This window comes from Drosophila takahashii, chromosome 2R, assembly GCF_030179915.1.
Source record: "Drosophila takahashii strain IR98-3 E-12201 chromosome 2R, DtakHiC1v2, whole genome shotgun sequence".
NCBI classification, from domain to species: Eukaryota; Metazoa; Arthropoda; class Insecta; order Diptera; family Drosophilidae; genus Drosophila; species Drosophila takahashii.
The window spans coordinates 28656807-28683282 of record NC_091679.1 but is presented as its reverse complement, the minus strand read 5'-3'; the positions used below and the strand labels follow the sequence as shown (position 1 = coordinate 28683282).

The window sequence follows — 26476 nt, the reverse complement described above, 5'->3', positions numbered from 1 at the left end:
GGAGGTGCGATGATGAAATCAGATGATGATCTGCCACATTCCGTGGATTATTGACCTGTTTCATGGGCACTTGTAGGTTATTAGTCGTGCGCCATGTTGTTTTATGGAATTTTTTATCGGGTGCTTTGGAGCAGACTGTACGCTGCAAGCTCTTAAATATTAACAATCCACAGAAATCTCTTCGAATAAAATGGCATCATTAAATTAAAGCTTATGGGCACTAGAAAACTACAGAAAAATGTTGGTAGCACTTTAATTAAATATTTTTATTAAACATTCTACACCCAAAAAAAACTTAATATCATCGATTTCATGTTATGTAAGGAACAAGATTTCGTTAAAAACGATATGTATATACCATCCGCATATCGTGTTTTGTTTCTGTATACTTAAATGATTAACAAGCTCTTCCCTTACTTAATATACTTCATGAAGTAGCCCAAATTTACCCAGAACTTATCCCAGGCTGCAATTGTTTTTTCTTAGCTGCTTAAATTTCTGTTACTACCGATTTTCCAAGAGCACCGACCGCAAGCCATATTTCTTGGCCCACAAAAACCGGCGAAGACAAGAGGGGCGCAGTTCTTGAGGCTCTCGAAACTGCGGCACTGATGATGTTTTCGGGGAATGGGGAAAAGGGAAGCTGCCAAGTCGGCGACTTAGTTAGCCACTTTTCTTTCATAGAAAATGCGCCTTTTGTGCCTCAAGTGGCCCCCGTTCACCCCAGCCGCCACGACTTTTGTCTATTCGCTAACCAACTCCTCCACTGATGCACCGGCCCAAACCTCCTGCCGATCCCTTGGCGATCCGATGGAAAGAAAAATAGAGCTGGCTGCAAGTTTATTTTAAAACTCGACTTTTGTACGCTCAAGTTTACTTTTGTGGGGAATTACTTTTCGGTTATTTTTGTGGCCCAGTCATCGCCTGTTCTCCCCCGGCTCCAGAGTATCTCTTAGCTGATTGTCTTGTTGCCCGGGTGTCGATGCACCAGCTCCAGTGGGTGGCTTTGGTTTTCGATGGCCTTGCGGTGGGCGTTGAGCGGTGGGTGGTGGGAGTTTATTATGTGCGCCAGTTGAAGTCGATGCGATGCTGCTGCTTGCGCAAAATGCAATTATTAAAAGTTTTTCAAGTTGTCCGCTCCTCTTATATATTTATTTTTGCTCTTTTTCCTCGCCGCTTTTGTCGTGCTCTGAAAATTATAGCCGGCGCCATTTTGCTGTCCATAGTTCTCGTCTTAACCTTCTGCGCTGTCATTTTTTTGCTGTTTAACATGGCATAGCAAATGTAGTCCATTCAAAAGTTTCGCGTAAAGTTTGCACGAAAGTTTTCTGTTAAAGACGTGAGTGAAAAAATGTTGCAAGCTGCTGGCTTTTAAAGCCTTGTTGTTTTAGCCGGAAATGGGTACGGATCGCGGAACGAGAGGCCAAAAATAGCAGAGAAGCGGAAACACAGCTAACAATAAGAGCCGCAAAGGGCAGAAAACGCGAACTTCCGTTTAAAATTTCCTAACATTTCAAGCTCAATCCCCAGCCCCCTTGAAAAAAGCCCCAAAAAAACCCCATCGTGTGGTCAACACGTAACAGACGCTCCTGGGCTTCCTCTTCCTGTCCAGACCAACCGACCGACCGAAATTGGCCGCACACTAAATTGCACACCTGAGAATTAATGCGCCGGCCACTCGAAAGGCGTTTTCCGAAGCCCCAGCGGCGGTGAAAATGGTAGATGTTGCTGAATGGCAAACGGTAAATGGGAGCAGCAGCCGGCTTTTGGCCAACAAAAGGTGTGAAGGCCGAAAGCGTTGCAACCTGCAGTCGCCGACAAATGCAAAGTCAAATGCTTTTTGCAGTCAGACGGGAAGCCCGTCTAAAGTTGTTGCCAGTTGTTGGCCAAGGCCTGCGGGCCTTGCCTTCTTTTGGCCAAAATCGGACACTGGGAGCACAAAGTTTGAGAACCTTTCAGCGAGGGTTACAATCAGAGCACGAAGAGAATCTCAACCAAATGATAAAATGCTTATAAAACGTCTTAAATTAAGTATTCCTTAGCCTTATTGTTAGAAATATAATTTAAAAGATCTTAAATCCCAAAGTTAAAAAAAGAATTTTAGAAATTAAACTATTGAGTTTACTGAGATAAAATGATAAATGACTTCGTTCGGAAGTGTTAGAACTGAAACGGCATAGACTTTAAACTACGAAACATAACCTTTATAATATGTTTTATACAATTGATACTACAGAGTTCAGATACTAAATAATGTGTTAAATCAATAGTAGGTAATCAATAAAATATTTTCAATACAACGAGTTTTAAGGTATCGTCATCATCCCATAAATAAAGATGGCATAAAACCAATTAACACACAGCCCAAAACGGAAGAGCCAATATTTCTGGGAAGTTATCCTCGGGGCATATCTCACATAAATGAAATATATATCATCGGTTTTAAGCCCTGGATGTGTGCAGACTTTGTTGACCAACTGTATAATGTGCAATTCCCTTCTGCTTTTCGACTTCTTTCGTTTTCCGAGGCTCAGACAAAGTTGCCGTCCCATCCGCTCGGCTTTTCCTTTGCTCGCCCTTTGCTGGTAAAAGCAAGTGAAAATAAATTAAGTGGAAGTAAGTCGTAACGAAGTGATACATAATTCTTTGTACTTTTCTCGTTTTTTTCCCTTTTTTTTGGCTGGTCGGTGGCCCTTCGACCCTGGCTCCTTTTCGGCGCCGTTTTCTTTGTGTGCTTTAACAATTGAGTGCAAGTTTTGGCGAAACGAGGGAAAATCGAATCGCTTTAAGCTGGGTATTTTCCAAGGTCCGCAGATTCAAGGATGTTAATTAGCAGCACTATTAGCTGTAGTGGAATTCCTGAAAAGCGCACCAAACTTTTCCCATGGGAGAATTTCCACCCCAAACTGTAACCTAATATACCGTAATTTGGCTTTAATGACCCAGCCGAGAAGCCCGAAGAGTTCTTCACTTGGCGTCTAAATAGCCTAAATAACTTAATATCAACCTGAAACGCCGTGATTGAGAGGTGGCGCCCAACGAATTTCGGGCTACCTTTTCCAGCTTATTGCTACTTAACTAAGCCAACGATATCATTTTATTACATGGCTCTTGGCCAGGACTGCCAACTTGCCGAGCCGGCGATTTCACTTTCGACGGAGCGTGGCTTTAACAGGACACCCTCTCACCTTACAGGGGCCGCCCAATAACCACCCACCACCCCCCGCCTGCCGGAGGCCATTAACGTGTTTCGTTTCATTTAACTTTTACGCTCTGCTACCCCCCGGAGTCCCCGCCCCAGAGTCCTGCTATTTAGCACAGGTCCCGAGTTTTTGTCCCCGGGAAGCGAAACTTTTACCTGCTGCACGCTTGACCCCGCAAAGACCACCCCCCATAGGGTGGGTGGGTGTTGTGGGCGTTCGGCGTTAGATGTGACCTTCGGCGCTGACAGCAGCCGTCATTAACCTTTCATGACGAGGGAGCCGGGGCCGAAGCCGGGGAGCCCCGAGAACAATCAAGCGGAACAGGTGGGACCGCCGGAAGTTGACAACAGCGACAACGGCAAAAATCGGAGGCAACAGCCAAAGTGAAACCGAAACTTTGTCGAGTGTTTTTGAGACAATGTTGTTTGTCGTCGTACCCATGTTGTATGTATATCCCATGTAGCTCTGCTGAACTTTGACTGGTGTGCTTTGCTTTCGGGTTTCCTTGCAGCAGAGTAATTTAGCTTTAATGCGTCTGGCGTTGTGACAGTTTCAACCCGGCTTCTGACCCACTTTTTCGGTGCACGGCACTTTTGTTTAACTAACCGCATGCCACGCCCACGCCACCGCAGCTGCATATAATTTGGCAACCGCAGTTTCTGGCTGCCTGCTTTGCATTTGGCATTTGCCGGGTGAAATGTGTTTGCCAAACGAATTTGGGTTGTCGCAAATGGAGAAATTGGGGACACGGAATAAAAGCAGCAGCATCACAGTAGCCCGGCCAAAGCAAATAGATGCAATCAAATATGGTGCATGGAAGCTCCAAGGTCGCAATTGCAGATGTGGCTGAAATAGCGAAAAGGTTTAAAGAGCTTGGATAAACTTCCAAAAAACCACCTACCTCCGAAAATGATATCATTTTAAGAATTCACGTTCTTTGGGCACTAATTACAAAGGACCAATTTCATGGAAAAACAAGAAAGGAAGCTACCTTCGGCCAGCCGAAGCTTATATACCCTTGCAGATAAAAGAATGCTCACTCGGTGCAGTTCCAGGGATTCCAGATTCAGCGTTTCTATTTATTTAAATTTTGTTTTTAAGTAGTCAAGAATCAAAACGCCTACTTCCTACAAAGTTACAATGAATTTTCTTATATTTGTTTGAATATTCCTATGGGAGCCTTAAGATATAGTGGTCCGATCCGGCTCGCTCCGACATAAGTACTACCTGCAATAGAAAGAAGACTTTCGGGAAAGTTTCATCGCGATAGCTTTAAAACTGAGAGACTAGTTCGCATAGAAACGGACAGACGGACAGATGGACAGACGGAGAGACTGACAGACGGACAGACGGACATGGCTAGATAGACTCGGCTATTGGTGCTGATCAAGAATATATATACTTTATGTGGTCGGAAACGTCTCCTTCACTGCGTTGCAAACATCTGACTGAAATTATAATACCCTCTACAAGGGTATAAAAACACAAAATACCTTTATAAGATAATTAAAAAAGTACAAATAAATATTTAAATTAAATACAGAAACCTAATTGAACCAAGGTAGAAAATATTCTATACCTACGATCTTGGACATAAATACTTTAACGATTTTATGTCATTCATAACAATATATGAAAAACAAAGCGAAAAATATTTAAATTGAATATAATATCTTTGGATTTACTACAACCAAAAAAAAACTTAACAATGAAACTTAGATCGATTTTATATTATTTAAGATCAACTTTAATTTGATATGAGACCTGAAATTTACATGGATTTTACGGGAACATGCTTTTTTTGTGTTTATGTGTTTTTTATCAATGAATCATGAAAATTAATATTCGAAAGAATTCTTTCCTTTGTAAAAGAAAAGAAGAATTTAGTCTTAAAGCTCTATTAGCATAATGGATTGTGCTGGCAGCATAAAAGAAACCGAGTACACAGTTACTCCCCACCCTTGCTTAAATTCCCAGTGCAATGTCCTCGCAATATCCAAGGCCGCACGGACTGCTCTTAGCATCGCATTCGGATGAAGTCCTTACGGAAAATCAATAACCATTGCATTGCGCCACGTGTGAAAGGACCCCAACCCAGAATGCCTTTCAGTCGAGCGCAGGACAACTGTCGCTACATAATCATAATCGTAACCATGATGAAGCAGCGTCGGTGACGACAACTACGACAATGTCGACTGACTGCCCTCGAGTGTTTTATCCTTGACAAATCCTTGTGCAACAATCAGCAGCAGCAACAGCAGCAGCAGCACGAGCGCCGGAAAAAAGAACCTTGTGGAAATGTTACAAGAGCAGTGGAGACGGGTAGCCGGATAGTTGACAATGGCAAATGCGCAGCAAAACGTCTAAATGAGGCCGAGGCTGGGAAGAGACTCGACTCGCCGACTGAATGAGTAAACTTCCACTCGTTAAGCTCCCATCTCCATCTCCACCTGCCATTTGGCCACCTAGCCACCGCTGGTAGCCGCAAATCGGGACTTGAAGACGGATCTCCGCAACCCTTACCACCAGAGGCCTTGGCATGATGGATGACAATAAACAAGACAAGCGGGCACAATTGTTTGCCGGCCTCCCCAGCCCACTCTTCATCATCATTGTCCCTCCACAAGTCTGTACTTAGCGGGTCTGTTGGCATTTCCTCGACCAAACAATAGTGGTTTATCCGGCTGACTATGAAGCCAGTCCTAAATGGCTTTAATGCTTTAGTGTTGAAACCATCCATGCTTTCAGAGTTAAAGACTAATATTAGCTCTTCAGCACTAAGAAGTGCATTCGAAATAAAAATCTATGATTCTGGTTTGGAGACTGTTTGGTCCAGAGTTGGAGACTATAGGTCCCAGGATCATAATGTTCTTTCTATGGTTTTTCTACCCGTTACTCGTAGAGCAAAAAGGTTATAACAGGATGTAACAGAAATAAGGAACGGTTTCCGACCTTATAAAGTATATATATTCTTGATCAGGATCACTAGCCAAGTCGATCTAGCCATGTCCGTCTGTCTGTCCGTCCGTCCGTATGAACGCTGAGATCTCGAAAACTATAAAAGTTAGAGGGTTGAGATTAACCATGGAGATTCTTGGAGTTCCTGCGCAGCGCAAGTTTGTTTCGTCAAGGTGCCATGCCCCCTCTACCGCCCACGATCGCCTTAAACGACCTTAAAATGTATCTCGAGCCCCATCTCGACTATAGCGATCTGTCAAGTTCTATCTGATTTTAGTACTCAATTTTATTAATGCTGAAAAAAATAGTATTAACAAAAAATACTAAAATCAACTCGACTTAATTCAGGGACTCCATCTCCCACGACTTCGCAAGCTGTTTCGTTCGGGTCCGTCGTTCTTCAATCTACGCGTCAGTTCTTTTTGTCACAACTGTCCTCCTTCAACTTTTTCTTCAGCTCATTACATTTCTTTTTGAACTCGGCCAGTTCACAATCTCTTTTTTTCTCGGACTCTTCATTTTGTTTCTTTTTTTCCGCTTCACATTTCTTTTTTTGCTTAGCTTCATCGCATTTCTTTTTGAGTGCGGCTTCCTCGGTCTTCTTTTTTTTCTCGGCTTCCTCACATTTCTTCTTTTTGTCTTGATCACACTTTTTTAAAGCTTCTGCATCCGGTCCATTCTTTTGAGGATCAGATTTTTCGCATTTCTTTTTGGCAGCGGCTTCCTCACATTTTTTTTTGGCCGCTGCTTCCTCACATTTTTTTTTGGCCGCTGCTTCCTCACATTTCTTTTTGGCTGCTGCTTCCTCGCATTTCTTTTTGGCAGCTGCTTCCTCACATTTCTTTTTGGCTGCTGCTTCCTCACATTTTTTTTTGGCAGCTGCTTCATCACATTTATTCTTTGATGCTGCATCTAAACATTTCTTTTTGGCTGCTTCTGCTTCACATTTATTTTTGGCTGCTTCTTCTTCACATTTCTTTTTGGCCGCTTCTTCTTCACATTTCTTTTTTGCCGCTGCCTCTTCACATTTTTTTTTAGCCGCTAATTCTTCACAATTCTTCTTAAACTCGGCTTCTGCACATTTCTTCTTGAGCTCGGCTTCTTCCTTCATTTTACGCTCGGCTTCTTCACGCTGCTTTTTGCACTTGGCTTTTATTTCTTGGAGAAGGCGCTTCAGAGCGGCCTCTTCTTTAGCCTTCTTTTTATCGGCCTTATTCAACGAGCTAAACTCGTCATCCTCAACAGGCTTACTACAGTCCAGTGGCTTTCCCTCCCTCTTCTCTTTTTCCTTCCTGGCAGCTTCTTCAGCGGCAATCACCTCGGCGTATTTCTTCTGGCAGACCATTTTCTGGGCGTGAGCAGCGCAGGCTTTCCTAATTCCAGTCAACATGCACTTCAGGAGAGAGTCTACAGCTTTGGCATCCCCCTGCGGCTTTTCGGACCTCAGTTGTTCGCACAGGGCCTTGTACTGCTTTCGCTCACAGTCCTTCTTCTCTGAAGCCAGCATGCATTTGAACTTTAGCTCATCAACGGCTTCGTCCAGATTTTTCACATCAGATTCCGTTTCCACAGCGACTTCCGTGTCTGCCGCCTTATTCTTTTGGTCTAGTAAGTGCTTGCGCTTCCTGGATATCCTTGAACACTTTGGAGGTTCTGGTTTTGGTAGGGGCTCAAAAACGCAATCCTCACCATCGACATTTTTGCAAAACGATCGTTGTTGATTGAGGTACGTGGAATCGGATGATTTGGCCGATGCAGGAACATTAAGTTGCGAAAGGTGCAGCCGACAGCCTTTGACTTTGTCCCAGGACAAAGAGATCCGGACCCTTCGCCTTCCCATACTAAAAACGGATTTCGAATGACTCACCTTAAGTGACTGATTTTTCCACGGAATTTGGGTACTAGTTTGGTGGGAAGCTTCCACTTCCTTTGATCCGAAAATCTGATTATTTTTCGAATCCTTGGATTTGTTGCTGAACACTCGGGGATGTCCTAGGTAAACGGATACGGAGTGCAAGTTGGTGTGGGACTTCATAAAGAATCGGTTCCATCGGGGCTGCTTTAGCTGGTACACGAGAGATCGTGAGAGATGACGCCCCATCGACGTCATAACTTAAGACGAAATTTTAAAAATTGAAAACATCCAATTTTGAAGAGTTAGGCTGAGAACGAAGGCTTAAAATGAAAAGTTGAGGATTTTTACGTATTTCACAAAGACAACATGAGTAATTTAAAAAAAAACCCCTATGTTGAGCCAGGTTGATTAAAGCCGTTGCTTTAACATTTTCAATCTGGTTAGCTCATGCATTATGTTAATATCAGTGCGTTGTAACCCTTAAGCGGCCAAAAGTTTCTTGGCCCAATTTCTCGCGAAAGTAGGCTGCGATTTTGGTTCTCTCGGGAGGTTTCCCACCTGCCTGCTGGCCGACATAATAAAGCAATTAAAGTTTTACACTCCGCAGACCCATTTCACATTTTCGCCTGCTCACATCACATCAACAATGAAATGAGCATTTCCCCCCAGTACGCAGTACGTACAACGTACACATGTGAGCAATTAAAATGTAAACGTGTCAAACACATGGCAGTCTGCTCGGGCAGAGCTTTCGCTTAAAAATTAACAGCGACACTGCCGAACAAGTTGCAGAAATTAATGACAACATAAAGGAATTTAAATACGCAATGAGCTCAGTGGGAGGCTGGGGTGGTGTGGGTGGTTCAGGTGGCGTGGGGCTGGGAGCACTCGTAATTGCGGTGCAAGTTCGTAATGCCAGTGTGTGCTACAGTGTTGCCAAGGTAGGCCAACTCGAACTCACCTGTCTGCTGTTGTCTGCTTGGCGGCGCATGAAGTGAAAATTAATTTCTAAATGCGGGAAATTAACAAATTACAAACAACGCAATGAGGGGGGTGGCTGGGCTGCCAGATGGCGGAAGTAGACATGCCATAATTCACCGCACAGCCCACCCACCCACATGGCACCATGGAGGCCTCTGCATAGACTGCAAAGTTCGCAGAGCAACTTATGGAGGGGGTGGGGTGGGGTGGTTTATGTCTCCTGCAAGGTGTTGAAGCACAGGTGAGGCGCATTGTCTTGTCTTTCGCCTTTCCGCCTGCGGCTCGCCCCACACCTTCAACCACCGCCCCGCATACTTCTGGCCACACTTCAACTCACAAACGCTGACAGTTGACAGGTTTGCTAATTTGAAGCAGTCCCCCGAAAATGAAGTTAGCGTCTGTCAGCGTCTTCTTCGGTGTGATAACGGCATTCCCCCCTTCTTCCGGAAAATCCCAACCCACCCCCTCGAAAAACCCCTTCGTATTCACACCTTTGGCAGCCACAGACGCGCTGCGGTCGCGCTTTTAACATTTAATTAAGTTGTGCTCGATTTTATGTTCGACAAAAGTGTTTGTCTGCCGTTGGCCCTCTCGATGGGATGTGCGTGTGTGTAACTACGTCGTGGTTGTGGCTCTTCGGCGTTGTTGTCATTTCTGAGGTTTGTGCAAAGATTGGAAAACTGTTTACGACGCCAAGGCGAGCTTTTCCTATTTTACCATTTCCACTCCTCCATGCATCCGCTTCAGTGGCACTTAGGAAACGAGACCACAACAGTTTACGTTTAGTAACTAACTGATGTGAATATTTAAAAGGAGGAACGGTATCGATCTTTTAGCGGGCGGCAGCTAGCACTGTTCTTCAAAAATCAGTCCCCCGCAGTAAGTCCCCTCTTTTAGAGTATGCTAATTAAATAACACCCATTGCAAAGATATAAAAAATGGTTCTTTGGTTTTTTCCTCCTCTGTATTTTCGAAAAATTTCCAAAAACAGAGTATTCTTTTCATTTCCCATTGCCGCTCTAATGTAGTTTGTATATGCAGTTTTATTTCCGATCCCGGGGTCAAAATTCCGTTTTTAACTTCCGACAATCCAAATTTTATATTTTTTAAATTGTGGATCGTGGGGGCCTATCGCGGGTTTTAACAATGTGCTCCAGATTCACCGGCTGTCTGCTAATGCGGTTGTCCGGTCCTCAGACGCGCGGAACCATGGGCATGGCGTTTAAGTGGCAGCTGCGAAACTACTGCGATCCGCCTCTCATGGACTGCCAGGCTTACAAGGCCTTCAAGGAGCAAAAAGCCCTTGCAATGAAAAAGAAGAAGGCGGCTGACAAGAAGGAGGAGACCAAGAAGGACGCCGACCGCCTCAAGAGCCAGTTGAAGAAGTGCATCGAGCTGAAGACGAAGGCGCTGAAGGCGAAAGTGGAGTGCATGACAGCGGAGGAGCGGAAGGCCATGGGGGAGATGATGGACTGCGTGATGGCGGGCGTCAAGAGAGTCTGCGTGAAGTCGGTCATGCAGAAGTACTGCAGGGAGAAGGAGCTGAAGCTCCGGTACGAGCGACTGATAAAGGAGAAGAAGATCAAGGAGCTGATAAAGAAGTGTGCTGCCAAGCAAGAGGAGGGCGCATCGGAAGATACTAAGGATCCCAAAGAGGAGCAGTGCGAAAAGGGGCAACCGAAGAACGAAAAGGCTGAAGAATCACAAACGCTTAAGAAGTGTATAGAAGAAACTTCCAAGCTCTTACAAGCCGAGTTGGAGAAAGAAAGTCAAAAGAAGTCTGACTGCAAGGAGGCCCCAAGGAAAGAAAACAAGAAGGACAAATCAGACGGTAAGCCGAAGAATATCAAAGGTTATCCAAAAAAGAAGATTAGTGTAAAAGGAAGTAAAGAATCATCCAAAAAGAAAGAGGACTCCAAAGCTAAGGTACTAAAGGATCCCGTAATTGACAGTTGTAAGGAAGAGCCCAAAGAATCACCCAAAAAGAAAGTCAATGCAAAACCAAAAGTACAGGAACAAAAAGATCCCAAAATAGATAATTGTAAGGGGGAGCCTCCTAAAACGAAGGAATCTAAATGTAAGGACAAAGAGAAAGTTGAGAAGAAAGAAATTAAGGACCAAAAGAAACCAAAAGAGAAGAAAGAAGTGTGCAAAACGGAAGTTAAATGTCCAAAGGATTCTAAGGCTTCCGAGTCCAAGAAGAAAGATATTAAAAAAGTTGATAAAAAAGCTAAGAGTGTAAAACAAGACGCAAAGAATGACAAAGCTGAAGAGCTGAAACAGAAAGCCGAATCTCCAAGAGATGGTAAAAAGAAAAACCCCAAAAAAGCAGACAAGAGTGCAAGAGTGGACAACAAAAAAGAATCTGAAGAGCAGGCATGCCCAGAAGAGCCCAAAAAGAAGAATAAATGTCAAAAAAATAAAGAGAAACCCGGGTCGAAGTCTCCGTTTGAGCAGAAGTTGGAGGAGTGCGTTAAGGAAGAATTGGAAGATATGCGCCAGGTCCAGAAGCACCTAAATCCCAAGGATAAAAAGCAAGTGGCGGCCGCTGAGAATTGTCTTAGAGAACAAGTTAAGAAAAGGTGCCGCATGATGGTGATCAAGAAAATGTGCGCCGAGTCCTTTGGAGAACCTAAGAAGTCGACTAAGTGCGACGAACAGAAGGATGACGAAGAATGCACGCAATCAAAGGACTCTGCAAGTGACAAGATCCAAAAGTGTGTTCAGAAAAAATGGAAGGACATTTGCCCTTTTATTCAAGATCTCACTGAACAGAACGACTTCGATTTCGAAAAAGCTACTGAGGAAGTGAAACAAATAATGGAGAAATCATGCCACGAGGACGAGAAAAATAAGGAGTCTGAAGTCAAGGAACTAGAAGCTGATATCGAAAAGTGTGCGTTCATGAAGAAATGTGCGGACGCAAGGCTTAAAAGAAAGTGCGAGGAAATAGAGAAGCAGAAAAAGTGTGCCGAGGAGTCCCAAAAAAAGAAATGCGAAGCGGAAGCCTTGAAGAAAATATGCTGCGAACTAGTCAAAAAACAGTCCGATATAAGCAAAAAGGACGAAAAGCTAAAGTGCGAGTGCAAGGACACGAAAAAAGTGTGTGATGAGGAAGTAAAAAGAAAGTGCATGGAAGAAGCTCAAAAGAAAATATGTGAAGTACGGAAAAAACGCGAAGAGCAAATGAAAAAAGAGTTGAATGAGCAGAAAGATTGCGCTGATGAAATTGAGAAACAATGCAGACTAAACAAAAAATGTGAGGAGGAAAAGATTAAGAGAAAATGCGAAGAGCAAGAAATATGTGACAAATGTGAAAAGGACCTACTTAAGAAAAAATGCGAAGAAGAAGCTAAAAAGAAAAAATGCGAGCAACTAATGTCAAAAATCGACGAGCTAAAGTGTGAAGAGCAAGAGCTGAACAAACAGCTAAAAGAGCTGGAGGAAAAAGAGGCACAAAGGAAGAAACAAGAGGAGGAGGAACAAAAGAAAAAATGTGAGGAGGACAAAGTCCTGAAAGCATGTGACTCATTTGATCAGACGGAAAAAGAAAAAAGTAAAAAAGAAGCGGACAAAAAGAATAAATCGACTCCAAAGTGTGACTCAAAAAAATAAAATCCAAGATCATTGGAATCTGTTAAAGCTGCGATCTCCAGAAAGACCAGAGAATCATATCCTTCCCGCAGGCAGGACGGCACACATGGTTCAGAGGACGACGGCGATCGCCAAGGCGGTTGTCCTCCAGTTGATGCAGCAGATGCGATTCCAACTGGGCGATCGTCCTTGCGACCGCCACCGTGATCTTGGCCAACTAAAACGACAAAAGCCTTTGGTACATACATATGGGTCTTCGTGGGACCGTCCTGCTTTGGTGGGTGCCCAGGCCATCAGCATCATTGCCCGCCTGGCCTTCGGTAGCTGGGTAATTCACCCGGATCCTAGAAGGATCGCCTTCCAAGCTGTCAAGAACTTACCCAAAAACTTTGCTTAGTTTTACAATAAAATCTCCCGCGGCTGCCCCCACGTAAACTTGGAATAATCTTGTTTTTAAATAAATTTTAGTATAATCATTTTAAAATATTTTTTTACTGCATCACAAATATCTGCATGATATTTTAGGAACCTCTAGATCTTTTACATAATTAATTTAAACGATTTCAATTATAAGCACGAATATATACTTTATAGGGTCAAAAAATATACCCCTATTATCCAACGAGTAACGTTATACAATTAGAATTTGTATGTTAACTCTCTATAGCTTAAACAAACAGAATAAAACACTTGCAGAATTTGAAGACGGTTGAGATAATGAAAATATAAATACTTCTAGTAAATTTAATTCAAACATATCTTAAGAGAGTTTTTTTGAGCCTACTAATTTGAAATTGATGCCAGTTTTCTAATATTGCTTCATGAATAAATATACGGAGTGCACACATGCTACGATATATGCCGTGTATTTACTTACGAGTATCTCTCGGCCAGAATGGCTAGAGCAAACAAAATGGACAGCTCACCATATTGATTGCTGTGTTGTTTTATTGATGAAATAATGAATTTGCCACCGCACACACCCGACCCACAGACATCAGATAATATGCTCCATGTCTGTCATTGCCTTGGTTATGAATTTTCCGACATGATAGCCAAACTTATCGGACATCGGGCCACGGAGAGCAGAGCAGCTTGAGGTGATGGCCTTGTGTTTGATCAGAGACACGAACAGGACGACGCCTATTTGGTTTTCATTTCGTATTGATTTACAGTTAGTCCTGGCCTTTCTGGCTTGGCCAAAGCAAATTTGCAGACGCCTGCGACCTCATCATCAACAGCCATCCGTTTAAATTATTAACGTATGAGTAATTTTTATGACATATAAACAAAAGTCTGTGCTGGGGGCACGGCTCCCAGGATCCTTGTTGTTTTGGCTCCTTCTCCTGTTTCTGCTATATGTCATGTGTCGTCTCTCGTCTCGTTTCGTTTCGGGTTTTCCATTTCCCAGACGACCGAGTCCCATGTGGCGCTTTTTGGGGAGTGGTTTTTGTGTGCGACAAATGAGTTGTGTGTAATTAAGTTCGGGATGCCCATGCCCGTTGCCCCCAAAGCAGACTTTCAGTTGCCCGGGGAATTCTAGCCGAGAATGGAACTGATAATCAGACTTAAACAATTTTTTACCTCCGCACATTCCTCATTATTCCAACTTTAATTAACACTTTATGTACTTTTTTGTTCTCTTTTTAGGTAAGTGCCTTGCTGCCTTTGCGTTAGTCCAAGAACCAAACTCAATCACTAATCACGGTAAAGAGAGCCGCCCACAGCCGCAAAACTTTCGGTCAAAGCCGGGAGCCTTTAATTTGAAAACTTTGGCATATCCAAAAATAAAATTTATATATATCGTGCGAGCAGAGTCCACAGAAAGCCAGGGACCAAACAATTCGAACACTGCATTCCACGCAATGGACGGGCCAAAAATCAAAGCATATTTCCCGGCGTGCCCGACGCAACCGCTAGACCTAGAGACTCTGTCCGTCCGTTCGTCCGTCCGTCTGTCCGGCCGGCCGGCCACATAGTTTAAACAAACTTTTTTGTTTGAAAGCGTAGAACGTGCAGTGCGCAGAGGAGAAGAAAAAAATAATCATAAAAAAGGCAGAATCCACTATTACATTAAAACAGAAAAATAATTGCGAAAATTTCTCTCCAACTTTTTCAACTTTCTCTGCGTTTTGCCGGCACTTTTTTTTGCCGCGCCTCTTGTTGTTTTTTTGGTCTCTGAATGGCAGGCAAATTTCTGTTGCCATTTGCCACGCCTCAATGGCGAACTTTAAAACGCGCTGACGACGCTCATTACAACTAATAATGTTAATAATCATTAAAGAGAGGAATTTCAAAATATGTCGGGTGTTGCCAGCCGCAGGGCGGCGAGTCCAAGTCCCAAGATTTCTCTTTTTCTGGCACTCAAATTGCAAAAATTAAAATACTTTTCCAAACTAATTAAAATTGTGTTGCATACTTCGGGGCCCTTTTTCCCGGCTTGGTTTCCTAAGCCTTCTCGCTCGACACAGGGAAATTAGCCTGACCACCAAGACTTCGATGTTCGTTCGACTCGGGCATCGATTATTGTGGCTGGTTTAATGGTCCCCCGACCGAGTTGAAAACTTTTGCAATTTTTCTTTCTGTTTCCTTTGGGGATGAGCGGGCAGCTCAATTGCAGCTTTCCGGGTCTTCAAATATCAACATTGCTGTGTCTGGTTCTTAAAGATGCAGAAATTAAATTCCGTCCGTGAAACCCAATTATCCTTCGGCTGACAACGGGTTTTCACATCACTTGGCTGGCTCAAAAGTTACAGCATTTTCCAGTGCCCACAGCAAGGATGTCTCCTGCGGATTATGTGGGCTTTGGGATATTCGTAGGCCCGCCAGGCTGTCACACTCGCAGGATGCATTAAATTTTATGGATGGAGGGCCATAAGGAAGGGGGTGCCTGAGCTGGTAGCAAACATCAAACGCGTTAAGCAACTCGAAAGCTCAGCCGAGTGCATGAAATGCGTCGCTTGCCCCTTCACTAGAACGCCATTCAACACGCCACGACTTTTGCAGCCAAAGCAAATCAAAAGGAAATAATGGCGCACTGGCATGAAACGAGGGGTATCGGGAATCGGAGGAGATGACAGCTACACTGGGAAAAAGTTATGGCCCTGGCGCAGCCATAATTTCAATTTAAATGTTATGCTATGCTCTTTGAAAAGTTCACCTCGAAATAACCCAGAAATGCCTTAGACTTTAAAATCTGTTAATATTCGGCATTCCAGAAAAAATTCAAAAATATATCTTCGGTTTTAAAAACATTTTTAAAGGTGTCTAAAAGTATGCTCTGATTTCATTTAAAATAATTCCAAGGAACTCACGTATGTTAAATTCATGTATGTTTGGAGATCGTTCTTCTATACTGTGTGTGTGTTCAGAGTGCGGGCAGAGCCATTAACTCTGCTTGATTCAATCCCAGCTGACTTCAGGTGCATTTTTCTCAGTGCAGCAAGGGGGCTGCCCCACCCACACACTCGCTGGGTAAATGGCGCGCACGAAGTGCTCACATGCACCTGCCAGAAAGCATTCGCTGCGGCTGGGATGGAATGGGGATAGGATGGGGATGGGACAGAGAGCCTATGCTCCTGGATGGAGGATCCTGCTGCCTGAATGCTGATGCCGATGCCGGCAATTAATTAGGATTATGTGTGTCGTCTGAGCAGCGCCTAAAAGCATGCAACACATGTGAGGCGCTCGTTACGCTGGAGTGTTCCTGCACCCGTAACCGTAACCCGCAACCTTAATGGAGCTGCAGCAGCTTGACTTCCGATGCGTGACATCTACATCCACCATAAGGCATACGGCATCTACCACCTACCTTTTACCTTCTACCGGCTGGCTAAATAGTTTGATTAAGCAAATTTATGGCTGCGCGCTTTTAGGCGCATTTAATGGCGGCTGAAAGGAGCAAACGGAACCCAATCAATCATCGCAATCGCAGCTTGCACATTTTTAATGATGATGACGTCAACTGCTCATTAAAAGCCTTCCACTTGGCTGCCTCTCCAGCTCACTCTGCCACTCGACAGCTCCCCACCTCTTTCAGCACTTCTCAGTGTCTCTGACCGCTTCTTTTGACCATCCTAACGACTTTTTAAGTATTTACACACAATTTGGCTCGGCCAACTTTTATCGCAAAGTCTGGGCAAACATTTCTATATTCGCCCGCTCAGTTTTCTTTTAAGTTTACGCTTCATTATCTTGCAGTTGTCTGCGGCGAAGTGCAAGTGGCAGGACATCAGCCTGGGCTTTGATTACCCCCTTCACATGTCCTGCGGCATGATAAGCCTCCTCCTGCCTGTCTGTCCAAAAAATTTCCATGTCTCTGGTTCGGTATCTTGTTCTGCAGCACCTCAAGGTGTGTCACCTGCAACCTGACTGGCATTCCAACTTCTTCTACAACTTTCTGCATCTGACTTGAGCTCGCCTGCAGCGAGCTGTAGAATTTGTGTTCGCTTCGGTCAGGTTCCCTTCCGGAGGTGTTGCTCCTTTTTTTCCTTGAAGTGATATTCCTTGTGAAAAGAGCTCCTTAATGTCTTGTTTTCGGACATCCCATCACACTTGAATTCACCTCGGAGGGAAAAAACCTGTCTGATTGCTTACTTCGCAGCTTTTGCAGCTGCTCAAAGGGGGAAATTCCCGGCAAACGGCACGTGCCTGTCTATGCAAACAGCGCAGTATTTCGCCGGAATGAAGAACTAGCTTTGGTCAAATCGACACTTGTCTCGAATATATATCCCTTCAGCTGCTTTCCCCTCGTGCGACATCAAAGTGAAAGTCACGCATTTACTTGTATTTGCCACGTTGTCTGGCTTTTTTTCACTACCACTTGCATTCGACGGAAACTGCAAAGCCGGGGAAGTCTGGCCCCACGACTTTTCACCATTTTCGTCTGGACTGTTGTCTGCCTCATTATGTGTTCCTCGAGCCCCAGCCATCGTCATCGCCTGTCGTGTTCATCTTGGCAATATTTTTATGTAAACAAGCCGAACGAACAGACAGCGCCAGACGAAATTGGCAAATCATCGGATAGACAACAACACGCGGCCAGACGGCGGCTGATGCCCTAACGAACCGAGAGTCCTGGCATCCTCCCTTTGGCTTTGAGCAATTATGATTAATTCTCCGGCACCATTTCGTCAGAATACACGAAGAAAAATAAATATTAAATATCAGAAGAAATGGTTGCATAAAAGTATCGATCAAAACGAATTTATCATAGTTATAGAATCAAATCTATCAGTGCAGACTGCAGATAATTATTATGGAAATTAAATTTTTTATTTAAAATTTAGGCTCTACAAAAATAATACAAAATAATATAACAACGTAAAAATAATATTAAATCTTAAACGTTATTATTTTAAAGCATGTTGTATTTAAATGAGATGTAAATCATATTTAAAAAAATATTTTGATTTGAAATATATACTTTTAGTGATGATAGTTTTTGGCCTGTGCACATTTTAAACATCGCATCATTGTTGTCTGCCAATTGATCGAATTTCGTAGCAGCCCCGACCTTGATGATTATTTGTGGGATAAGGAAACGGATAAGGATTTATGTGGGTTTCCAGCTCCACTCTTCCGGTTTCCAAGATCCCGTTTTGCATAAAGCGCACATTAAATTTCGTTAGCTGCTTGGCAGGCGTAAAGTGTGCTTTGTGTATTTCATTCGGAGCCGGCAACGCCTTGGGTAAACACTCGATCGCAGGACTCGGATTCGGATTCTGTGAGGACTCATCCTTGCTGGCATTCCGGCACTTCCACTAGTGTCTCGGCTTTTGCTGCTCCGTTTGTTTATTTACGCACATGCGAAGGAGGGACTTATTTCATATTCATAGAAAAATTGCAAACACATGTGCTTGGCTAAAGGTCCTTGCTATGTGGGATATACAGACGTACGTATGTGTACATACATTTATATGGCGAAAGAGAGACGGGAGTAAATCAGCAGCTAAGTAAGTAAAATGCTTCATAAATTGCTTCAAGTGGCGCAGCTGGCTGCTGGCAGCTTTTTGAGGCATAATGTCCTGAACCAAGGACTCTAGGACCACATATATGTGTATACAACTGCCACTGCCTTTATCCCCTGGCTGGCTTCCGCTTTAAAGCATATCATCATGCATAAATCTAAATCAGAGCACAAATACAAGAAACACAAATGAGAATCAGACGCATCATGATGAATCCTTACACATCCTTGCTCCCCCAAAAGTCTGTGGCAAATCCAGGAAAGCGTAAAATTTACGCACCAGACTCTAGAACCTCGCCAAGTATTTGAACTAAAATGTTTTTGATTTTCAATGCCTGTCCGGATATATATTTCGACAATATTTTCCCCGACGCCGATGCCAGACCCAACTCATCCCCGGCCGCCCCGGGCATAACTCAAACAATTGCGACAGATTTCCGAAAGGATTTCGGCCTTAGAAGCTCGCTCGACATTTTCTTTATTTATGTGCGAAAGTGTATGAATATACATTTTGCCGGCAGTTAATAAGCGGAACGTGTTGATAATTTTTGCCCGGGTCCTCGATTCGGTTGCTTGTTCGGGCTTAATTGCTTGTAACATTTAATGGAAAATTAATAAGTTGAGAAATGTGCAAAGGAAGTTCGGACAATTTAATTTGAGGTCACTCCAAAATGGGTCAGTGATTTTTCGCTTGGGCAAAAAGTATCCTTTTATTGAATTAATTTTGTTTGCAGCCGAGTTGCTTAGATGGAGATAATAAATTGAATATAAAATGCCTGACAAAGGCTTGCATTTATGGAAAATTTATTGTTTTACTTATTGAAACCGAAAGGCATTTCCCCTTGGTCGTCAAAAAGTATGAAAGGGCAAACATTACGGAGCTCGACCGCAAGCATGCACCTAATTGCCACCCACTTACCTTGGATCCCAGCTTAATTATCATTCGGGTACGGGCGCACTGTACCAGGACAAGTTATTCGGCTCGGACCAGTGCATCGATCAACACTTGGCTCCAGTCTGTTATTACATAATTGCGCCTAATGACATGCAACGAAATTACCTAAAATTGAATTTCCGCACTGCTAACCCTGCAGGTTCCTGGCCACAGGCCACACACAAAAGCCCAAATGGGATAATTATGACCCTGACAGTCCAACTGTGTCGGTCAGTGAGTCATTCAGTCATTCAGACACTCAGTCATCCATTCATTCGTCCAGTTTGCACTCAAAGCCCATTTTCCTTGGCCATCTAATTGATATTTAATACTGAGCGAACAGACTTGCAGTGCTGGCTGAGAATTATGATATTTAATTGGAATGATTAACCCTGCGAGGGCACACTCTGATGCACCTGCTTTGCGGCCTAATTAATCACCTGGCATGCAACCGTAATTAGAGCCACTTTTGATTTATGCTATTTTGCGGCAATTATTCAGGAGAACCGAGTTGGGTGCCAAAAAACCCAGCCACAAATTGAAAACTGTGTCAGAAGAACACAAGAAGAAGCGCCAGAAGGTCTTTGGACATTTGAGGAAAAACAGAACTTTTCCGGCGCCAGACATTCAACCACTTTTCCGACTGCTTCTGTGTTATGTGCACATGATTTATTATTTTACAGAACGGAAAAAAAGCGACACCACCTCCCAGCGCTTTTTTCCGCCAGTTCATTTCTAATGTGCAGAATGACCCAGTGACAAATTGTGGAGCCAAGTTTTGGGCGCTTTTTAAATGTGTGTCATCTTGTTGTAGCTACACTAAGAATAAAACAATTTTCGAAATTTTATATACTTTTGTTGATGCTTCCCAAGAACGTTTGAGACTCCAACGGATTTGGTTGTTAATTTTTGATAAAAACAATAATTTGCATCTATAGCCAGCCTTTTATATTTCTTAATATTTGTTTGATTATACCCAATTAAAGACAAATTTAAGGCAATTGCCTTCACTTAGGGCAAGATTGTTAAAATAAGTAATGTGATATTTTTCTGTGTACTTGGAGGAGTGGTTTGGGCAACCGAGAAACACCCACTCGCGGTTTTCCTTGTGGCCTGTTTAACTGGACACTTGTCGACCGAAATTTATGTGGAGTTTGTCCAAGATTTATGCTTGCAAGCGGATTGGGCGTGGCTCTGCCAAATATCGATAAATTATTGGCACAATTTTCTGGAGTCGCTGTCCTCGAGCATAAATTAAATTATTTTGGAACTTCAAAGCCTTGATTGTCCGACTGCATTTATAATAAACTTACAATTTTTTGGGCCGTTCATAAATCATTTAAACATGCCTCGTTAAAAATCAATTTCCCGGTCGAAATCAGAAATTCATCTGTACATTCCCGAATTTTTTCACCGAACTTTCCATCGCAATTTGAATGCAAATGCTTTTGACGTCATTATTGGGAGCGTTGGCAGCCATTTAATCATGCTATCCGCAGCTCGGCAGAAAAATATGCAGATGGATCTTCCTGTCTACCCCCGAATTTTTCATTTCCCCCCTCCACATTTTCCCCGGCTTTCCTTCTATGTTTGGGCTTTGCCGCAGTAATTTCTTTTGGCTTTTGGCAAATGCCAAACGAAAGTAGTTTAGAATTTTGCGGCTCGTTCGAGGGATGTTTCCTGTGGTTTTCGGCCGAAGCGAAGATAACTGAGGCTGGGATCCAGGACTCAGTCGACATTATATTAAAATTCAATATGTTAATGAGAAACGGTCGCCAGGTGTTAGATGTTTCCCTTCCCGAAGGTCAGACAAGAACTTTGCCAAGCAGTCGTGGGATATTTAAATTTGTTGCTGGAATTCGATTGCTTGAATAACAAGTTAACGATTCCGACTGCCAACTGGGACTACTGTAGAATGTATAAGTCCATTCCCAGTGCCATCAGTATTCAGGCGTTTTTTCCATGCAAATCGAGGAATTTATGCATAATTTGTGGTAATTAAATTTATTCCATAATTATTCCATTTCTATTGGCTTATTTAGCATTTTATTCTATGACAATTTGGTTTGTTTTTTCGTTGACACATCTGTAAATCAATTCGTGACAGCTAATTGCCATTTCCAGTTCATTGGTGTCTAATATGCTTAATTAACAAGCAACATAAATTAAAACGTGAGCAAGCGATGTCAAATCAGAAACAATAATCACATTCAGGTCCTGTAATGCAGTTATCAACAAGTTTTTGTTGGAGACATTCCAATAAAAAATGGAACAAACAAGCGCTAGTATACAAAATCGGAAATAAAATGATATTAAATATGAAAGTATGAGTGGAACTACAAAAATACGTATTTTTGACATCTTGAACATCGTACAACCATTCCTTTCCTCTTCGTGTATTGTACGCTTTTATTAACGTTAAAGAATTGGTCCACAATGACAGCAAAAAAGAAGGAAAACATTTGTCAGGACGCTAAAAAACAGACACTAAATAAAATAAAGCAGACAACAAAAGCGGGAATCGAACGAATCGAATCGAAAAGAGGCGGCGGTAAAAAGTGCAATCGCTTTGAAATGCCTTTTACCAGGGGTCGGGCGGAAATGGCCTTTGGCGGAAATCCGTTTAATTTGCAAAATGCCAACAATGCCAGCGCAATAAATGTGACAAAAGCAGAGTCAAAGCTGCAGAATACCACAAAAAGTTGTGAAATCAGCAGAGAGACGGCAAACACCAGTGGCATGCCTCCTATTAAAGCGTTCCAGCGAATTTAGAACGCATATATAATTCATGCAATGGCCATTTTTTTAGCTATTTGCCCTGTCAACAGGCAGTGAGCAATAAAATATTATTACCGCGGAAGCGGATGGCATTTCCTATTTTTTCCCAGCAAACAACCATGTTAGTTTGATATTCACTTGTATGTGATTTTTCTCTCGAAACAATTCTTAATCAATTTGTATTTACACTTTGAGACCAGCATAAGGCATTCTTGAAATTGTGGAAATTTATGCTTTTAAAGAATCAAGTGAATTCATTTTTTTTGTATAAATAATCCTTTTTAAAAACTTTAAAATTGAATTGTAAGATTTTATTGAATTACCAACTTTTGAGGCCGGGATCGACGGAGAAGTCATTGAACGGTCCTGGACCATTATTCATCTATAAATAAAAAATCAATGCATTGGTCTGCCCATTTCTTTTGGTTTTTCACAAGCTGTCGTTGTTTTTTTTTAATGGAGGACACTACAACTGTAGGCGGTGCAGGTAAGGGGGCGGCACCAGCCACGCCCCGCACTGAGAGAAAATTGGAGTGTCTCGGGGGAATGGGTTGGCAGCAGGCAGACAAAGACCATGGCCCTCCCAGCATTGCGTCTTGTTTAATTTGTGGGCCCACACCGACAGCGAATGCATATGCATAATATTTTATACGAGCTTCCCCCATTTATGCAGCACCCTTCTCCCCTTTTTGTTTTTTTTGGTGGGTGCGACAGTCGTTGTTGGGCGACATTTTCATGTTGTGTCTGCCGTGTTGTTATGCCAGTGATTGTTGGTTGCCGCATGTTGTTCCTTTTATTGTTATATAAATAAGCTATAAATTTCGCTGGGAAAGCAATGCACACAGCACTGTTGCCAGACAGAGATATTTATAGAAAATTTTAATATTTTTTACGGCTGCAATGACAGTGGCAGACATTTTTATTTGCATCGGAAATTGAGCGGGCTGGAAAGCCCAATTTAAACTTTCGATAATTTAACCAGACACTTACATTTTCAGCGAAGGCTCTTCTAAATTTTATTATTTCTACCTAGACATTTATGCACTCAAATAAAAAACACCCGTGGATCAATATGCGCATGTCAAATAACTGGTATTTATACGCATATCCTTTTTACTAGCTAGCATTGATATTAAATAATATAATTTTTTGGTATTCTGTCTCTTGAAGATTCTCTGACGTCAAAAAGAGAGGAAGAAGCAACATGACGACATAAATTACTTGAATGGGGGCGAGAAGAAAAATGATCTCAATTCAATATAGAGTGAGATATCGCTTAAAGTTACACGAGTGAACCGGCCTACATAGAAGATGTTTTTTACATTTCAAGCATAACAAGTTGATACCACATTCATATCAGGTTTTTTTGGGTGTAAATCAAGGGTGAATAAGCCAGAGTGACATCCCTTTAGTCTTGAATCTAGGACTACAACCTAAACTCTGGAATCTCTGCTCTGTAAGCCCGGAAAATCCCCCAAATTAAATGCTCCGGCGTTTCACGGCGGGTTGTGCAACTCAATTTTATGCTTAATGGCCAAAGCCCCTTCTCCGTTCGGTAATCACGAGTGCCCACGGTTGTTGTCTCTCTGTGCATCTCCTGCAAAGTACACCCCCATCCGAGCATCCCTTGTGCATTGTGTAAGCAACACGTGGCACCACCTCATGCCTTCCTGCGATGCGCTAATAAAGGTAATTTTACCCGCCCTTGCAACAACTTTTCAATGTCAGCGGGCTGACAAGTTGGGTGGTTGTAATTTGCATGACAAGGCAACGGGATTGGGTTCGGGATGCGTCCATTTATTGGCTTTGACAGTTTTCTAATTGCATGTGTTCAGTCATCGAAGTCTGTTAAAACAGAATTAAAGTGCTAGAACACGTGTCGCATTGCGATTTATACCAATGCCAACCCATAAATAAATCTACACTCATAAATGCCAAAATATATGTGCTGCCATAAATCCTCATTACGGCCTGTGCAAACTAATTAAATTCCAGTTCTGGTTTTTAATTTAATTTTTACCGTTTCGTTTGTCCTTCTACTTTTTCTCTTATTTAATTGTGGTCAGGTATTTTTTAATAAGCCAGTAATTTTTGGCGCATTACTTAATGCTATTCAGCCCAGTGGTATTAATAATAACCCCCGTTGCAAAGGCCGCATCAAAAGTAAATCCCATTATGAAAATGCCGTTTTGGAGTTATAAGTAAATGATAGTTTGCCATTCATTGAAATTCGATGATATCCCCACAAATAGTATTTGATTCCGAAAATGAAAATTAAAGCGACATAGAATTTAGAAGTAAGATAAATTAGCTGGAAATAGCCTGAATTTCATGATTCAGTATTAAAATGTCCCCTGAAAATTGGGTATTTGATAGTCGGTGCCCTAAAGTTTAGTCCCTATAGTTCCTTTGTTGTTTTGCAATATGCAAATATATTATTTTTTGCCAGTTGCGTTTTTCCATGTTAATTTGCTGCTATTGTGCTTGCGTCTGTGTGCGGAATATTTTTTGCGGCCAATTGAAATATATGACAACCTCTTTTTACGCATATTTATCCCTTTCTTACACTCGCCGACCTTCTCGTTCCACAGCGGAATAACCGCAGCTTTATTGCATAAATGTGGCGATTTAATTAATATGCTTAATGAGTTGCAATTAAACACACATAAATAGTGTGGAAGAAAACATTGGTATTCGAAATGGGGCTGAGTTGGTCAAAGCAAACAAAGAAAATTAGCAAAAATGTGTAGCAAATTAAGAGAGTAAACAAATAGAGTGGAAAAACGTGAATTAAATCGGATCGAAGGGGGGCAAACAAGGATGTTAATTAAATCAAAGTGAGTTTAAATAGCCTGCAGGCGAATAAAAATATTAAACGCAAATACCAAACTTTGTCTTCTCGATGGGAGAGTCAACTCGAAGGTCCAACATCATCTGGCCGAATCCATCTTTTCGATTCGATTCAATTCCATTTCCATGCCACCAATCCTATTGTGGCAGGCTTGTTTTCCACCATTTTTTCCCCCGTATTGTGGCTACCCAGTTGCGTAAGTCGTTCCAAGCCACGGCCAGCCAACTTTGCATTTGGCAATCAAAAAAATTGATTAGAGCCGAAATGGCAATCGCTGCTGGCGGCTCAGTGCGAGGCTGGCCAGGATTTCCTCTCGCCCACACACAATCGCACACTGGACTCTGGGCACACTGGCTACTGGATGCTGGAGATGGGTGCAGCCAATTGGCAAAATGGTAGCCTTAGTGGCAAGAAAAAATTCCTGCAAAATAAACTGCAACTCCGGACGAGAAATCTGAACCCACAGCCAAAGCCAAAAGCAAAACTATGCAACCCGGACCGAAACTATTTTTTGGGGTTTATTTTGAGGGCTGCGTCGGGTTGGGAACATCATCAATATGAAACAGGGGGACATGCATAATCGGGCGGATGGCCCATCCAGTGGGCTGCATTTATGCGCTGCCCCGCTTTCGCATAGGAAATCCCGTCCAGACAGGAATTTGCAAATTCCATGGTGGGATTTGCTGATTCGACGCGGGAATAGGATGCACCAGTCACGTTGTTTTGGTGTTTTCGCTTCTTTGGCGGTTGGCAAAGATAATAAAGGAACAAATGGTAGGCTGACCATCTCTGAATAAAGCAATAGAGGAAAGATAATAAAAATCAGGTTTAAGGGGAGGAAATATCCTTGCAAATCAAATTAAATCAAAGCTTAATCCCCAAGATGAGTTCCCACTTCAAGTGGCAAACGACCAACATTTGTCCTCATAAAGCCCCCGCCTCGAGCTCATTAAATCCGGCGGCAATCCCCCCAAACCGAAATGGATCTCCTGCTCCAGCGGTGTACGTGACTATTAATTAGAGCAGTAAATATTATGTCTGTTCATGTGCGATTACATGTAGATGAGGACGAGGCGACGGGTGTGTACGGGTACTCCTTCTGGGTGGGCGGATATTCCGCTGTTGTCTGAAGCCAGTATTATGATAATTCGTTGTGGGCAGGCGATGTCGAAATTGTATTTATTCTGAGCCAAGACAAACATTGCGTGTGCGTAGGTACTTACTGACGTACATTCGTATATATACATATCTATGTAACTTCGATTATGAATTGCGGTGACCTTTAATCCTTCGCTGAACACGTTTGTGTTTTATCTACACAAAAAAAGAGTGCCTGAATCAAATCGATATTCGC

General features: G+C 42.7%; 3 protein-coding genes across 3 annotated transcripts in view; 2 read left to right on the top strand and 1 right to left on the bottom strand.

Annotated features, from left to right (window-relative positions):
- tei (teiresias) overlaps positions 1-26476 on the top strand; it is a 94706-nt gene that overhangs the window by 2359 nt on the left and 65871 nt on the right. The window lies entirely within an intron of this gene.
- Positions 6460-8374, bottom strand: LOC108061523 (axoneme-associated protein mst101(2)). Its single transcript, XM_017147772.3, has one exon. The coding sequence runs from the start codon at positions 8269-8271 to the stop codon at positions 6574-6576; it is 1698 nt and encodes a 565-aa protein (XP_017003261.3). The 5' UTR covers positions 8272-8374; the 3' UTR covers positions 6460-6573.
- On the top strand, positions 10025-13075 carry LOC108061520 (axoneme-associated protein mst101(2)). Its single transcript, XM_070213111.1, has one exon. It carries the CDS (start codon positions 10144-10146, stop codon positions 12610-12612), a length of 2469 nt encoding a protein of 822 aa, XP_070069212.1. The 5' UTR covers positions 10025-10143; the 3' UTR covers positions 12613-13075.